The 18,384-nt window shown below is 35.4% G+C and overlaps 1 protein-coding gene across 2 annotated transcripts in view; it reads left to right on the forward strand.

Annotated features, from left to right (window-relative positions):
- Positions 1-450: 450 nt before the first annotated feature.
- UBE2E1 (ubiquitin conjugating enzyme E2 E1) overlaps positions 451-18,384 on the forward strand; it is a 66,919-nt gene continuing 48,985 nt past the window's right edge. The window contains exons 1-3 of one of the 2 annotated variants that reach the window (XM_039343656.1): positions 451-580; positions 1,932-2,113; positions 3,074-3,124. In XM_039343656.1, the coding sequence (XP_039199590.1) occupies positions 1,962-2,113; positions 3,074-3,124 (203 nt within the window). In that variant the 5' untranslated portion in view covers positions 451-580; positions 1,932-1,961. The remainder of the gene's footprint in view (positions 581-1,931; positions 2,114-3,073; positions 3,125-18,384) is intronic. The other variant, XM_039343657.1, reaches the window with a different exon arrangement.

Below are 18,384 nucleotides of genomic sequence, written 5' to 3' on the forward strand. Positions count from 1 at the left end.
GGGTGAGAGCCTCTGTTCGTCTTCCCTGTCAGATACCTTTTAAAGCGCACATCTGATTTATTATTCATGCTGCTGTTGTCATTATCATTATTTTTAAAGTCTTCTGAAGAGTAGCGTGTCAAGGTGTGGAGTATTACCCGTTTGCTCCAGAAAAGAGGAGATTCGCCTCACAAGTCTGGGGGGAGAGGTACCTATCCCCTTTTCTCCGTTGTCATCTGAAAATCTTCGGGGCGCAGTTTGCGAATAAAAATATGACCCAAGGGAAACACTCTTGGGATGGGGCAGTGGTGCCTCTTTAGTTACTGACCCCCTGCCCATTGATAACTAGAACGAGAGTTGTGTTTGTGTTTATGTGTGTGTATGTGTGTGTATGTGTATAGAGTACTATGTGTGGCGCCGGTTAGCTGGATGCCCTCCCTGCTTGGCGGCGGGGGGAGGGAGGGGGGGTTGAGCCAGGCAGGGAAGCCATTGCCTGTTTAATAGTTGCTGTTGCAGCACTTCCGCTTCTCTCCCTGCGAGAGACACACGAGTGGCCAGGCCCAGCCGCACCGAGGAGGAGCAGCCAGACACAAAGGGAGAGGTATGGGGAAGGGGTACCCCATGGCCACGACCAGACACAGCTCCCCTTTCCTGGGTCGCGGCTTGGTCCGGACAAGCTCTGAGGGAAAAACGGGGGAAAGCGACCCGGTGGGGCTTTGTGGTTGCCCGGGGAAAGCGAGAGATGGGAGAACGACGTGGGTTGGCAAAGGAGATCGGGGGGGAGGGAGGGAGGGAAGAAGGAAAGGATTTGGGGTGATCCTTTCTGGGACGGTCAGATATCGCCCCCAGCCCAGCTGTACCTTCGGCTGAGCGGCAAGAGGCCGGAGTGGCAGGAGAGGTGCCTCGATGTGCAGCTCTACTACCACTACCATCACCCCCACCTCCGCTTGTGAATGGAGGCGAAAGATGGGCTGGAGAGGAAAAAATTTGGTGGGGGAGAGGGCTGAAGTGAAAGAAGGGGGTCTCCGGATTGAGAAGTGGGTAGCAGGAAATGGGAGGGGGTTTCAGCAGGCAGCGAAAAGATCTGGGGGCAGAGAGTCCCGTTGGAGAAGCTGTTTTAAATTGTAGAGATACCCAAATACCCCCACAGACGCCTTTCAGAAATTCCTATCGCCCTTAACGCACAAATGGTGGCCGAAAGCTACAAATCTCCGTTCCCTACACGCACCTCATCTCTTTTCTAATCAACCCTCCCCCTCTCTTTAAATTAGTAGTCATGGGTAAATACACTTCCTGAGAAGTATTCCCATTCCTCCTCATCTTGGGATTCTAAATTTCCTTTCTAATCTCTTAAAATATCACCCTACTACCTTTACTTTTGATCAGGCTTTCTTAGTACAGCCCTCTTTCCAAATGGTAATTTCTTCTTTCTGCCTAAGCTTTGTAAATAAGGATTCCCCTGCTTTCCCACCAACATTTTCTTATGCTTAAGAGGCAGTGAATTACTGTTGGTAGTGTCTTCTCCATATGCCTGTGTCTTGGGATTGCATGTTTGGGAGAGGGGTCTTGGTAAGTCTCACTCAAATAAAAAAATTGCAAGAGGAGACTTTTAAGGAAATTATTTAGTCTCAGTAATCCTGTTTCCCCTTCCTTCCTTCCTTCCTCCGACCTATGTCACCTTCATTTTCCTTATCTCCCCCTCCTTTCTAGAGATGGAACTAGCACTAAATGCTACTGAAGTAGAAGGAGAAGAGACTTACTTCTTTTTCCTCTTTTAATCCAGTTTCTATATTTCCCCTGCAATGGGAGAAGAAAATGTTTCCCAAGAGTTAGAATCTTGAGATTTGTACACACAGAGACACAGACAGTCACACACACACAAAACACACACACATGCAGTGATTAGTAATTCTCAGTTTCCCTCCCTGTTCCTTGTGGTATTTCTTCTCCAGGTTTGGGTGGAGCTATAGTGGGGGGGAGCTATGTCGGATGACGATTCAAGGGCTAGCACCAGCTCTTCTTCATCTTCATCCTCCAACCAACAGACTGAGAAAGAGACAAACACACCTAAGAAGAAAGAAAGTAAAGTCAGCATGAGTAAAAATTCCAAGCTCCTTTCCACCAGCGCAAAAAGGTGAGATTGTCTTTTATCTAGAATCTTTATTTACTGCCTTTTAAAATGTGATTTTACTCTTTTCAATATCCCTGTTTCACTCCTCTTTGTGAAAGATAATAACTTTTTCCAAATCAGAATCACCATTCCTTTAAAGGTGGATTATTTTCCTGATAACTTTCTTCTTAGCATTTGTCTATATTACTGATATTGACGTGAGAAAAGTTAAAAGCATGTGACTGGAAACCAAGACTGTAAATTCCTGCTGACTTACTACATAGCCCTTTACCTATCCAAAGATGTAGATTATAACAATGGTCTTAACATAAGGAGTGTAAAGATTGTTTTATGTTTGGTTGCTGCTTTAAGATAATCAGATTATATGACAAAATATTTGTTTTTTATGAAAGGGGGACTCTGCTTTTTATTATAATGTGCATTTCAATTAACAATTTCTGTTTTTCAAATCAATTTGAATTCAGTACATATTTTAAGACTTCCATGTAAAATATGTCTTGTTTCAGTAGCAAGACTTGTCAATGTCAATTACAACTGCAAATATTTGTATTGTACCACCATTGTGATTATGATCCTCCTTATGTATGTTTGCTCTGTGACAGGAATTTGAAGCAGTATATTCACCAAGTTGCCTAATAAATCTAGTTCTCTGTATCTTGTTTCTATTATTATAACAGAAACAATAAAAATAAAAAAGCAGGTTTTCATTAGGAATTTATATAGAGAAGAATAGATCTGTGTCTTGTTTCGGGAGGGAAAAAGAAGGAATATTTCATGCCTCTTTGTCTACTGCCTTACATTTAATTTAAATGATAAAAATATTGATTGGAAATATTAGAAAATGTTGACTAACTCTGTTTTGTAAATTTATGCAATTTTCTTTCACTTCTGTTAATAGGGAAACATAAAAGCAGATCAAACTAACTCGACAAAATAATGAACCTTCGTTCTTTATTGTCATAGGATTCAAAAGGAATTAGCTGACATCACCTTAGATCCACCTCCCAACTGCAGGTATGTATTGATACTTCTACAAGTTTATACATTATAAGTGTGGAAATTACAATGCCATCCTATATTTTCTTCCATGTCCTGTTGCTAATGTTTAAGTAAGAAATATCATCTGATGGCATTATACTATATTATCAACTTTCATCCAATTTGTGCTGGTTGCGGGATAGCAGGGAAGGGCAGAATACAAAGACATCATGTCTCATATTATTTGTCAGTTAAAGAAATTGAGGATCACAGTGCTCAATCACATTGCTATATATAAGATTTTTAAAAAGACCATTTTTCGTTCTGAACAATGACACCGAAAATCTTGTTTTGAAGAATTGAACTGTGTAAAATGGTTCTTTATGGGCTTTAAAATTCAGGATGTGAGTTTCAGATGTGAATTTTGTTTTTGTTTTACTGAAAAATGGTTGCATATAAAACACATTTCCTTTTTGTCACTTTCTTTTACTTTCATAAATATTTTTAATATTGTTTTATTTATGACTGAGATTTGGGAATAAAGAGAAAATATCTCTTCTAGCTATGTGCACAATAGTAATGTGTGTTACAGAAGTATAATTTTAAGGTGATCATGGTATACTTAAGCCCCTATGTAATTGGGGGATGTTGTCTTTTAGAAACCAGCTCTGAGCTGTCTTTTAAAAGATTTAAACATTTTGAGAAAGTGTCTGTTGTCCCTTAATTTATCTAGCCCGTTGCATTTAATTAGGAAGTAGTAAAATCTTTTGTTTTGAATAGGAGGGTGAGTAGATTTTCTGACTATCTCACTCTGGCAGAAGAACAGAAAATATTTCTCTGATTAGTAAGGGCTGTCATGCTATGGAAACTGCACACCGTTTTAATTTATGGTGGTTGTAAATATCATCTATGCTCTGCATCCAATATTGAACCATGTTCTTTCTCTTTCCAGCCCACGCTTTTTGAATCAAAGTTTGTACCGAGATCATCATGGGATACTTTCAGTAGATAACTCTGTTTAAACAGCTCATGTTTGAATCCAATATCTTTCACATCTCTATTTTGGCAAAATATAATGATAGTAAATGTGGCTCCTTTTTCTAGGAATCATACATTTTAAAACACATGAAAATATACTTGTTTTGCTCAAGACTTTTGAGGGACAGAGATTGGTTTATGCCATAAGCAATCTAGTGATCATAAGATATTTATGATTATGTAAGTAAATAAAAATGTAGATTATTGTGGATTTTTTCTTTTTAAATTCATTGTTCACATCAAAGATTAGTTATGATTTATACTCATAATTGTTCAAAAGAATAAGAAAAGAAATACATCTTGCAGTAATGCTGTTTTCTGATCAAGTTCTTGAGTTTTGATATAATGTAGTGTAGTACAGAAAGTGTTATCTTTTCTGCATTAAACATATTAAAATTATTTTTTATTTAAATATATAGAACAATTTTCACCAAATAATTGTTCTAGCCAGCACAGATGTCATGTTAAAATGATTGGCACAAGAAATGCAACAACTGATTTAAGTACCTAATGTATAGGCTGTTAAAATTATTGTACTTATGTAACATAAGCACCGAGCTATCCAGGCTATTTCTATTGTCTCTGAATCCTCCACCACCACCACCTATCAATTCTTAAGTTGCTTTCATTATGAGTTGAAAAAGCTTTAGTTTCTACTTAACATATGAGGAGTAGAAGTATAATTATGATATAAGTTGATATACTAAATAAATAAATAATAGTTTAAATATTCTAAATTCTAGGCTTCAAGGTAGTTCATGGCATTCAAATGAAGACTTAGAGTTAGCATTGATAAGAAAGCACAAAAGATTGCAAGTTTATAAATACTCTTTTAGGTGAAAACTATTTCACTCAGTTCCAGTTAATAAGCAGAGATATGTTGGTATCCTTAATGTTAATGGTGACAGGGGCAACTACTTTATTTTTCAGATATCTTTTTTTCTTTAAGAAGTCTGCCAACAGACTCATGTTGTTATAACTTTCTTTTTTTTAATTCAATCATTTGGCTTCAGGCCAAGGTTGAGCATTGTCAATAACAATCTGCTTATGTTTTGTGTAGATTGTGCTTGAAAAACTAAGATTTTCCAGCTTGATCTGAATATATGTGGTGTAAGTTAATTGTCAGGCAGAAGCAATCAAATTCACATGTAGAGTTTAAATGGACTATTTATTATATCCTGCCTATCATACAGGAATGTCCCCAAACTGCTTGCTTTCTCATGGAAACAAATAGATAAAGACCCATGAAAGTTATGGGAAAGGGGGATTAACCCTAGGTCTCTTGGATTCAAGGCTAATTCCCACTTGAGTGCTCCTTCTTGCCTAGCTGGCAGCTTCCTAATATTAATGTAATGAATAGTAATGTATTAAGTTTTGGGGGTAAATTGAAGAAGATTTAAGTAATTGTCATAAAAATGACTATTGATTATAAGCTACTTTGAACAGAATCTCAGGCCTTGATTTGTAAGAAATTTGTGTCCAAATGTGATCTTAGAAAATGGTAACTAAAATTAAAGTTTTATGGTGGAATAGTGCTGTATAGCTATTCTGGATTGGTTTTTTTTTCATAACAGCTTTCTCTTGTATCTCTTTCATAACATGTGACCATCTTCATTGCCCTTAGACCTCCTCCTTTGTTCTATACCTGATAGTAATCTTATGGCAACTCTTTCCTTTCGCATGGCAATACTTTTCAAGTGATTAAGTTTCACCTCATTTTATGGTCTCTGTTTAAATCTTGGTTTGAAATGCTCCAGATGTTGACCAAGAGCTTTTCTTTATTGACCTGGTGCTCTTTGAGACCATGTATGGAAAAACTAAAAACTGTCCATACTATAATGACTTGTATACATAACTATTTCAGTGCAACATATTGAACAAGTATGTATCAAAAAACCTGATGTCTGAATAGCAAATCCAGCCATCCACTAGGCTTTCATAAACCTTCAAAAAATAATAGGATAAAAATAGGTTTTTATAAAGGAAGTTTTTCTATAAACTTGTAGTATTGACAAAAGCAGTATCTTTTTTTAAAAAAATGGTATCTGTTACATTTAAATACAAATTTTCATTAATATGGAGGAGTTATGTTCACCTTGAACACTTCAATTTTCTAACTAAGAACTGAAAAGTCTCTCCATTAAAGGGTGATCTACATTTCTCTTGACAATGTATGGATTTTAAAATAGTTTCATATGCAGTGGCTTACATTTAGCTATAAAGAAATAATATTGTATATGTGGAATATCAATAAATGCATGCTTGAATGTTCACTAATATGGAATTTGAGAGTTGTATAAATACAGATAGTCCTTAACCTATGACCACAATTGAACCCAAAATTTGTTGCTAAGTGAGAAATCTTTTAAGTGAGTTTTGTTCCATTTTATGACTTTTCTTGCCACATTTGTTACATAAATCACTGCAACTGTTAAATTAGTAACTTGGTTATTAAACAAATCTGGTTTCCCCATTGACTTTGCTTGTCAGAAGGTTGCAAAGGGATGGTCATATAACCCCAGGACACTGCAACCATTATAAATGTAAGTCAGTTGTCAAGCATCCAAATGTAGATCATGTGATCATGGGGGATGTTACAGTGGTCATAAGTCAGAAAAATGGTTGTAAGTCACTTTTTTCAGTGTCATCGTAACTTCAAATGATCTTTAAGTGAACTATTCTAAGTCAAGGACTACCTGTACGTTTGTTCTGGAAAAATAATGAGCAAAGCTAGTGAAGAGATTTTTTTTTTCCCTTAACGTCTATTTCTGAGTCTATCTTAAGTTCTGGATATCGCAACTTTGATAAAAGAACTCAGTGCAAATGGCTCTATATTCCAGTCAAAAAGACTGATGATTTGAAAGTCTAATATCTATCTGAATAAAAACCCAAATCTTTTTCAGCTGTTTTCCAGATTTTTATGAATAGTACCAACATTGTTCGCAGTTCATTAGGAAATGCTAACAATAAAACGGGTCAAAATACATAAATAAAGCTAACACTGCAGTCTTATTCCCTATGACCTGGGAATATGTTCCCTTTCATGAAATTTTTCACTTTCAGGGGATTCTGTTATACATATTAGTGATATGTAGTTTCATTTTTATAAAAAGAGCTATAAATCTTTTAACCTAAAAATAATAAATACATATTTTCTTAAGATTTAATGTTCTGTCAGGAATTAATAAACACAGAGGAATGCATAGAATCTTCTGGCTTGTAAATTATGGAAATGAAAATGAAGATGGAATTACATTAAAATAACTAAAGTCTTCTTCTTTTTTACACAAGGTTCATCCCTTTCTTATGAGTGTGTGTGTTGTCATAAAGCATATATAAAGGAACTGGGGCTTGTGTTATATTGGTGTGATCCTATTTTCCTCATTTGACCCACATGTCCTGTAGACACCTCTGAATAAAGTCCTTCCATGGACACTGCAGATAATCAGTACTGAACTGTACTTTGCATTAGAACTGCTTTGATTTTACTAATGTATCAGTCAAATCAATTATTATAAACACAAATTTGCCTAATACAGTTAGAGAGGCAGTTTTTTTATACAGTCTCTAAATATATGCATGTGCACGTAAAATTATTTTCTATGTTGTGTCATTAATATTGAACATTTAAAAGCACATATATTTAAAATCTTCACAGTGTAGCATATAATCAGATTATATGTCAGTTAGAACAATTAATCAGTGAAATGACTTGCCTCTAGAAATTGTGGGTGCTCCAGCACTGGAGGCTTTTAAGAAGAGATTGGACAACATTTGTCTGAAATAGTATAGGATCTCCTGCTTGAGCAGGGAGTTGAACTAGAAGACCTCCCAGGTTCTTTCCCACTCTGTTATTCTGTTATAATTGCTATGTCCAGTTCGTATAAGTGTTTAGTCATTTCGCATCTTAGCAGTTTCATATTGCTGCATGTATCTTCAGATTAAAAAGTGGGAAGAACCCTGTTAAGTTTATTATTGCTATATATATTCTTTAGTGGTTTCTATTTTTCTAAAAAAAGAAACAATCTGTATTCCAATTTTAAAAAATGATAATTGCAGGAAAGAATGTTTTAGGAATTTTGGAGTGCGTGAAAATTATGATACATATATTCCATAGTGATTTCTTCCTTGTTTCCTAAATTGGAAATTGCCTATTATATAATCCCTGATAATTGTGAATTCTTCTGTACACTAAATGGCATATAGCACCATTTAGTGCTATACACTAAAACATCCACTTACTATAATACTGTACTATACACTTGGTAATTTTCAGCTTGTATATATACCTCATTCTTCAGGTTATACTTACTTCAAAGAAAACCATCATTTTAGCACAAGTTATGCTTAAAAACAGATTGGACGGATGCATATGGGTAACAGTTTATGTATTGGTACCTTATATATTTGTTTTATTGTGGTTCCAAATGATTAATTTCAAAATTAAAACAAAATCCAGATAATCACAATGGCTGCATTTGATCAATATGTATTTGTCTTCCCTGGATTTCCAACCATTTTTGAAATAGCAATATTGATAGAAAAACAAAGATAAATGTTAGTTCTGATGATAGAAAAGTTAGCCAATGGATACAATTAGCTACTTGATGTCTGTCTTGTTTTCTAATTCAAATATTGTTTTAAAATATTTCAATATCCACCTCAGAGAGTAGTGTTTTATAGACTTGACAATTACATAAATGTAATATTAAACTTTGTCCTTTTTCACTTGTCATCTTACTACTTTGCATTTGATATTTGAAAATATGAGTAATACAAAATCATACTTTTTTCTACAAGCGGAGAGATAGAAGTTTGAGGGTGAAGGTTCGTTCTATGAGCTTGAGGGTCGGTTTCAAAATGTTTCATTACCAGCAGAATTTAGGAGATGTCAGTGTCAGTGCTCTTCTGTTTATAAGGGCTTCAGGTGTGGGTGTGTCAAGTGAGGGTCTGTCATGGGTCTTGTGATGGGTCAGGTGTGAGTCATCAGTGAGTCTTGTGATGGGTCTTGTAATGGGAAGGTTATATCAGGTCAGGGTCATTGTGAGGTGAACTGCTGGTGGGAGGGGAGCTTGCATGGGTTGGTTGAGGGTCAGTGATATCTCTGGTTGGCTATGCGATTGATTTGGATTCTGAGGGGTTAGTAGACTGATTATAGGTCAATCTGTCTCTTGATGGAATTGCTTGTGGAGTGCCAGGCTTCGATGAACTCACGAGCATGGTGGATGGTAGCATGGCTGATGGTTTTTTTGTTTCTCTAATCAAACTGGTACTATTTGGTGTAAATGTGGGTATAGATTAAGGATTTAAGATTATGGCGTTTGACTGTCAGCCGGTGTTTGTGGAGCCTGATTTTCTTTTGACGCTATATTTTTCCCATGTAGAATTGGTTGCAGTTGTTACAGTTGATTTTATAAATTACATTGTTTCTTTCATCCTTCTAAATCTTATCTTTGGTTCTGTATACATATTGTTTAATATTATTTAGCTATCTTTATGATTTGCTGATTTTTCAAAAATAGGTCCATATTGTATACATTTCAGAGCTGATAACATATTTACATATTATTCAGTAGAAAGAACCCTTTATACATGTAGCTTTATGCCAGTGTAGTCATGTCTAAATAGTACTTTTACATATCTAACTTTGTTAATTTATCTATAAATTTGAAAAATTTCTGGGAGCTAATAAACTATTGCTATAAATCAGGGGTGCCAAACTGTCAGCCCATGGGCCGGATATGTCATGGCAAAACTGCGCCCACCCCATTGCCGGTAATGGAAAAAAAGTCGCGATACATTGCAACATGTCACGTGACGTTGCAAGTTTGACACCCCTGCTATAAACCATATCTAAGATATTTTGCAGAACTAGAAGAAACTTTATTATTTTGTCTCACCAGGATGCAATGGCTGTCCAGCAAATGGGCACTGAGATTAAGCAGGGTCAGGCCTAGATAGTATTTGAATGGAAAACCAGCAGCAAATGACTGACTGGAAAGTAAAAAATAAAATAACTCAGGAAAAGTCACCGGGAAAGCAAATAAAAAAAAAATCAAAACAAAACAAAACTCTTAATATAGTCAACAGAGGCTGATCTTGACTAGTTTTCATTGGGCCACAATTGTATAAAAGCAGGAATTTTGGATTTTGAAAAAAGTAGGAATACTTTTTAGTGGTATGCTGTGATTTCCCCATCTACTGTTCAAACTGTTGCCATTCCCTTGACCTCTTTCTTTTGGAAATAGTAATGTAATAATTGCTCACCTTGAGATTAGGAAGTCATGGATTGAGGGCAATCATAGTTGACTTTCTAAAGCTAGGAAAGAAAGTCTCAGAGAGTCCCTCTCTGCAGTTTACGCAAGCCACATACAGTGCTACACTTTTTGTATTGAAGTTCAAAGATGTAGCTCTTCTAAATTGGAACTTCCTAACTATAAATTCATTGTGTTGAAAAGAACACAGAAGTTTTAACAATTGGTGACAGGAAATGAGGAGTAGCTATTTACCTATTTGTTTGATTATTTGTATCCCACCTTTAGTATGGTTAAAAATTACCAAGATCTAACTCTGGTTTAGAAGACATGAATGATGTCTTACTTAAGTTTCCATTTCTATTATAGAAGAATATAAACCATGTACATATAATTTTGCTTTGCTTTTTTAAAATGTGGAATGTAAATAGTGCTGTTTATAAAGTCTCACAGAAAATGGTAGATTTTGGATTGGTAAAATGGTAGAAAATGGATTGCAGAAAAGTACCGTAAATGCTGGCGTATAAGACGACTTCCGCGAGCGCTGAAATCAGTGCCAAAGACGGGGGGTCGTCTTATACGCCGAGTCGTCTTATACGCCGGAAATACCTGTAGTTTCCGGCGTATAAGACGACGTTCTAGGAATGCGGACCAGCTATAAAGACGGAGGTCGTCTTATACGCCGGGTCGCCTAATACGCCGGCATATACGGTAAAGTATTTTTTCTAAGACTAATATTTTTTTTCTTTCTCTGTGTAATTCCCATGATAAGAAAGATTCTGTTACAATAAAAGCGAAAAAGCATTATACAGAGAGATTCTAGAAATAATGAAGATCTTCCACATGGATATTAGTATAAATTCTTTTTTTAAAACAAGTTTTATTAGTTTTCCAGTTTTATAAAAATCCAAATATTAAGGAAGCAACATAGAGATTGGGTAATCAGTAGTCCAATAACAATATCTTTTGTACATATCTCAGATTGTTTCATCAAAAAATCCCTCTCTATTGCCCTTGATTATTATATTACATTCAAATTAATACATTGCTAATTATAATTCAATCAGTTAAGACATTTATCAATATATTTTAACTTATACATATCCATATCCTGTTTTAAATTTTTACCTAATTTCAATTACAGTGTTCCAATTTAGCTTAATATCTATAGTATTTAGATTTCAGGTAACCCAAATTTCCATTATTTCATTACAAAATAGTTGTCACATCTAAAATACACAATGTTTACTTAAATAGATTCTTACTTTATTTCACGAATACAATATATTCTATTTCTCATCCTAGTACCTCATCACTTACTAATAAAATATTGTAAGTCTAAGTCCTAAATATTAAATCAATTAATATCTTTTAAAATCTGCTTAGCCCATTAAGTAAAATTTTAGGCTGTTCCATTATAAGACAAAAGATCCCATTTTTTAAATCTGACTCTAGCTTTCTTTTTGTGCCAAGCAGGCTTCCATACCAGTGCCTTTAAATCCTCAAGTGGATCTCCCTTCATTCCCACGCATGTTATTTGAATCAAGGGAGACCATCCAATTATCAATTTTTCAAAGGAACTGGCCCCTTTGTAATTCTTAGATTGTTGGCCTAATAGTTCAAATCTCCATGTTTGGTTTAGTATATTTGTTGTCAGCTCAGTCTGGTCTTCTTCTGGTTTCATCTGGCTTAAGTAAGAAGTCATGTCCAATATTGTGATTGTTGTCTAGGATGTCAATATGCTATACTTGTTGATCTGCAGCATCCTCCATCTTAGTATTGCTTTCTTCAGTTTCTGTTGCTTTTTGAATTGTAGATTTTTTAGTTGAAATAAGGGTTTGACTATCAAAGTTTTCAGTAGATTGTAATTAGTGTTCTTCTGTTGCTTTTTGGATTGTAGGTTCATCAGTTAAAATCTGGGCTTCATTTTGTAAGTTTAGGATGGCACCTTTGTCTTTTGATCTGGAATTCATTAACTCAGTAGCTTCAATGATTTTTTCAAGTATAAGTTTATAGTTAAGTTGTAGGTAGTGTTCCTCCATTTCTATGGTGTTTACAGATAGTCCTTTAGTGGAGGCTGTTTTTGATAAAAGTCAGTGAATGTCCACCTCCACTATTCCTAAAAGTTGTTTTCACCATCCAGCTGTTTCAAATTCTTATCTTTTTTAGATAGTACCAAGGACAAATCTGGGCTATAGACAGGTCTCACAGTCCAAAAGAAAAAAAAAATTCACTTGCTATACCAGGTTTTGCCACAAGATATCCCCAGTAGCATGTACAGTCTTTTTCCAAACTCAAATTAGGCTTTCATCCAGTTTAATTTTTTTTTCCAACTTAACAAGTAGATAAGGTAATATAGGTTCTTGTAAATGCTGGGAAAGATTGAGGGCAATAGAAGAAGGGGATGACAGAGAATGAAGTGGCTGGATGAAGTCACTGAAGCAGTAGGCGTGAGCTTAAATGGATTCCAGAAGATGGTAGAGAACAGAAAGGCCTGGAGGAATGTTGTCCATGGGGTCACGATGGGTCGGACACAACTTTGCAACTAACAACAAAAGAAATAGGAAATTTTTGGGACCCCAAAAAGTGCAAGTCCAATTATTTAGTTATTTAGTTTAGTTGTTCTTTTCTTTTCAAAGCTTTATTTCCCCAAAGTAGACAGATGCCGCAATGTTAAGGGGGGGGGGAGAAATTTCAAGAGGCTTTTACAGGAAGGTAGTTGGGATACAAGAAAGGTAAGGTAAGGTCTCACCCAATTCCTCTGCGGTACTTTTGTTGTGTTTGGTGGTGATTTTGGCTTTTGGCTGGTATGGCTTAGTGATCAGCCATGTTGATGGCCGATCTTTTCTCTGTCGGTCCAAAGGAGCTGCTTTGGATTAAACAGAAGGGCTGCTGCCCTTCCATGATCTGTCAAGGGTCCTTGCGGCAGTCACCCCTCCAGGGTGACTTTCGACCCTTTTCAGAGTCGCCCAATGAAGGAAAACCAGACAGCAGAGAAAGCGCTCCCCTGTGTCTGCCAGCGCCACAATCGCAAACTGGAAACCGATATTAGTATAAATTCTTATTGAAATAAAAGTTATGTTTGAGGTCCAGGCTGATAAACAGAGAGGCATAATTATTGAATATTTTGAGAAATTTTGAAATCTTGACTGATTTGAAGATAGGTGGGTAGCTTGTTTTTACCAGGTGTACAACAAATACTTTATTTTTTCCATATACACAATAAAAATAAATATTTAGAACTTTATTTATTTATTTATTTCATGCTATTCAAATCATAGACTTTTACAGATAATAATATTCAGAGATAGAATAGCTTTTTTATTTTCACAATGAAGTAGAACAGGGGTAGGCTGGCTCAGGAATTCTGGGAGTTGAAGTCCACGAGTCATAAAAGAGCCAAGGTTGCCTACCCCTGAAATAGAAAATCAAGTTTAACACAGAAATTTCCTAGACTATTTGGAGAACTGTCTTAATTACCCTAAACTGTGTTTTGGGTAAAAAAAAAATATTGATGGAGTGGATTGTATTTATATCCAGTCTTCTGTTTTCTTTAGTATATGACAACTATTTGTTCTAAACCTGTTCAGTTTCTAATCTAGGCTCTGGCTTTTCACTGATCCAAGAGCTTTTTTGTTTCGGGATCATAAATGTTTTTGTTATTCAAATCTATTGATTTCAGATCATCTAAGACAGTGATGGCGAATCTATGGCACGCGTGCCAGAGGCCGCACTCAGAGCCCTCTCTGTTGCCCCAGCAGAGTTCGCCAGAGTAGCGAGCACATGGCGTTTGGAAGCGACAGGGCAGAAAGTGAGCAAGCGGCATTGGCCCCCCAGAGATGCCCCGGAAATGGCGAGGCACTGGCCTTGGCCACGCTCACCCAGTCTGCCATGATCACTGAAACCACACCCACCCAGTGAACCACGCCCACACACACACCCCTGAGAGCACCACAATGCTGATTCAGCCCTGGCATTTTGCAATAAATAAGTGGGTTTTTGGTTGCAGTTTGGGCACTCAGTCTCTAAAAGGTTCGCCATCACTGATCTAAGATAAACCTTGATCTAGAGAAGTAAACAGTTTTATTTTAGATCTGAAAATCCCTCTTAGAAACCACTTTATGCATATTCACTTCTGTTTGGATATGTATGTCTCTCTTTCAGTTTGTGGTTACTGCTTCTGCTTTGAGAGAACGTTTTAATTGTTTTCTAGTTTTACTATTATTAAGTTGCTTACCTGTGAATTTTATGTAAAGATTCATGTATTATATCAAATTATGCTTCTGAGGGAATGGTGGTTTTTTTTAAGCCAGTTGAGCAATTTGTATTTTTGCTGCTATTCATTACTTCACATGCAGTATGATATTGCTGTAAAGGAAAAACAAGTGAAAATGTAGTCAGAACAGGGAATGATGGACTCAAGAGTTTAGTGGCAAGCAGAGTATTGTGTCATATACTAATGCAGAGATATGCATTTAATTTTTATCATTTTATTTCTCTCTAGTTCTAGTATATTAATTCCATTGACTGTTCTTTTCATTTTCCCTCCTCCATCTATTACAGTTGATAAAATAATTCAGTTCATTGAAAGACCAGTTGCTTTGTCAGTTGTCTTCCCAGTAATTCATAGAAGAGAGATTTAGAGGTTAGAAGCTAATAATTGCTATTTTATAAGAATTGTTTTGCCATTTACTATTATTAAGATAGCCCATTAAATATGGTATTGGCGGGAAATTATAGTGTTATGAAATAAAATAAACTCGTGCTTATTTTATTAAGATGAATGTTTTAAGATTGTTTTGATTTGGCCTGCTTATATGATGTATTAGGAGGCAAGACCCCAATATGTATCATTTCTCATGGCTAACCTGAGTAACTGTGATCAATTCTGACCATTCAGTCTGTATGCATAACTTCCTGCTCTTAGCTCCTAGTTGCAAAGATTTCTGGTTTCTAAATGGATATGATCCTGTAGTTTTCTTGGCAGTAAGTAGAAATAGCTTGCCACTGTTCTTGGAATTTTTGGCTTCCTTACTAGAGCCGTAGGATTTCCCCTATTCAAATACTAGTTTGAACCAACCGTGATTAGTTTTTTAAGATCAGCCAAGGCTAACAATTCTACTACCAACTATAATATACCCTGTAAGGGTACCCTAAATATAATATATTCATCTTTGTTACAGATAAGACTCCTTTTCTCCTATATGTCGTGTGAAAAATTTTATTGGGCAATTACCCCCAAAAAGGTTTTACTAAGTTTCAGAATTTCAGAGTTCTTTTGGGGAAAAAACTTTCTACTTTATATTCTGCTAATGTATGTTTATTTCTTTCACTATTAATCTTTTATTTTAAATTATTTTTAAATTAAATGTATAGCAAGAATATGGTCAGAAATGTTTCAGTGCAAAATACTGATCTTCATCTATTTACTATCTTTATTTTCTGGATGGCTGTTGACCACCTATAGACCCAGATAATTTTGGAAAATAGAAACGATAACTGTCGTCCACTATTTTGCTTTGAAATGTTCCCATCTGCCTGAAAATAAAAATAAATAGAAAGAAAATCACTGAACACATTTTTATTGTCTGGCAAGAGCAGAGACCACACATTTATTTACAGTAGAGTGCATATGATTTCTAATGTCTGTGAAATTGTATATGAAAATTAGTTTTCCTTACCAAGCATGTTACTACTACTGGTTAGAACGGGGTATTCCTTCCTTCCTTCCTTCCTTCCTTCCTTCCTTCCTTCCTTCCTTCCTTCCTTCCTTCCTTCCTTCCTTCCTTTCTTCCTTCCTATCCTGTCTTTATTTTTACAAATACCTCAAGGTAGCAAACATATCCAACACACACATACACACACATGCACGCACACACACACACACTAACATATCTTCATCCTATTGTCCCCACAACAACCCTGTGAGGTGGATTGAGCTGAAAGAAAGTGACTGGCCCAAGATCACCCAGCTTGGCTTTCATGGTGAAGGCATGACTAGAATTCACTGTCTCTGGCTTTCTAGCATGGTGTCTTAACCACTTGATCAAACTGGCTTTCTTTCTTTTCTTTTCTTTTCTTTTTTTAATCCTTAAGGAAGATAAGCAAAGACAGCTTGGGGCACTTTTCTTGACACTCTTGGACACTTTGAATGTGGATGATATATTGTATAATTGATCATGCTATAATGTATGCTTATCTGGGGTAGCAGGAAGAAAGGAATAGATAATTCTCAATTTACAACCATAATTGTGACCAGAAATTTTTTCACTGAGTAAAATGGTTATTAAGTGAGTCATGCATTATTTTGCCACTTTTTTGCCACGGTCATTATGTAAATTACTGTGATTGTTAAGTGAATGTGTTCGATAAGTGAATTCAGCTTTTCCCATTGACTTTGCTTGTCGGAAACCAGGTGAAAAGATCAAAAAGACAGTCATGTGATCCCGGGATGTTGCAAGCATTGTAAATACTGCTGGCTACCAAGTACCTGAATTTTGATCACATGACTGAGGGCACTGTGACAGTCATAAGTAAAAGGTTCAGTCGTAAGTTGTTTTTTTCAGCACCATTGTAACTTTGAAAAGTTCTAAAGAAATGATTGTAAATTGAGGACTACCTGTGTACAGTTACTCATTAGGTGTAGTTTTGACAATTTAGAAATTATATAAGGATCTTCTGTGCTATTTAGAATGTTGATATTCAGCAAAATCTAGAATGAAACATCTCTACTTAAGATTAAACAATTCTGAGCCCAAGAAATTGTTTGAAAAATTAGAATTGAATATTGCTCATATTCCCTACACACAAAAATCTCTGTTAATTGGAGCTAACTTTATTTCAGTAATATAATTTAGGATGGAAAAAATATTTTGTTGTTCCGTTCAACAGAACCAAAGTCCTTGACAACCTAACAAATACATTAAGCTCTACTTTTCCCCCTTTACTTCTCTATGATCCTGTCCACTTAAGGTTTACTTCTGCTTTCTTCAGGGTAGTGTCTCCCATCGCTGATTCCATTTGCACTTTTGCAATTGAAGGTAGTTCCTTCTGATTTGACACACTTTCATAATTTTTAATTTCATTGAGCTAACCACAGCAGGAATAAAAAAAAAGGTGCCTTGTTACAAGATCTTTGGCTCTCACTGAGTGTGGATCTTTGGGAACTGAAAATGGTTTTTTTGCAATTTGTTCTTTTTCATATTCTTATCATTTATCTGCAGAGAGACATTACAGCTTTTCCATTTAACATCTCAATGAATATATTGTACACAAGCCTGAACAAGTCCTATTAAAATAAACTATTTACAGCTATTATTATTCTGCTGTACTTTTCAACTAACATATTTAGTTTGAATGATTATTGATAAATATAAATAATGCTAAAATAGATTGACTGCTAATACCAGCTAAGTGCAGCATTTGATTCCCATGTAATCTTATATATACAGTTTGAAATGACAATTAATTCATATCCTAAGGGCATTCCAAGCATAAAAACTATGTAAAACCTCACCTTATAATTAATATTGTACTTGGAAGACAGTAAAAGTTCCTAACTACAATCCAGGAATATTTTAATTGTGACCTGCTTTGCATGGAAATGTCCACATTTATCTTCAGCCATTATTTCAGGAATCCAAGAATATAGAGTTTTTTCTATTCTTATTAAACTGAAATGAGAACTGCTTGATGAAACTAGTTAATAAGTTTCATGACTAAAAAAATTGCTGAATTACATTGGTGGCAAATAATAAACTATGAAATTCACCTTTCACTCATAATAGAGAAGTATTTTCCAGTTGACAGAAATAAAATTCTATCAATAGAATCATCATCTGATTATTGGAAAAGTATTTGCCTATTGTTTAATGCACTTACTATTAAAATGCTATGAAAATAAAGCTTAAAACTTTGTTTTACTTGCCCGTTTTTTGAAGATTATGTGAACTGTTGTTTTATATTTAGATATATCATTATTTCTTTAGCCCACTTTCTATCCTG

Source organism: Crotalus tigris, unplaced genomic scaffold, assembly GCF_016545835.1.
Source record: "Crotalus tigris isolate CLP2741 ecotype Arizona unplaced genomic scaffold, ASM1654583v1 scf7180000017871.4482833, whole genome shotgun sequence".
Taxonomy (NCBI): domain Eukaryota; kingdom Metazoa; phylum Chordata; class Lepidosauria; order Squamata; family Viperidae; genus Crotalus; species Crotalus tigris.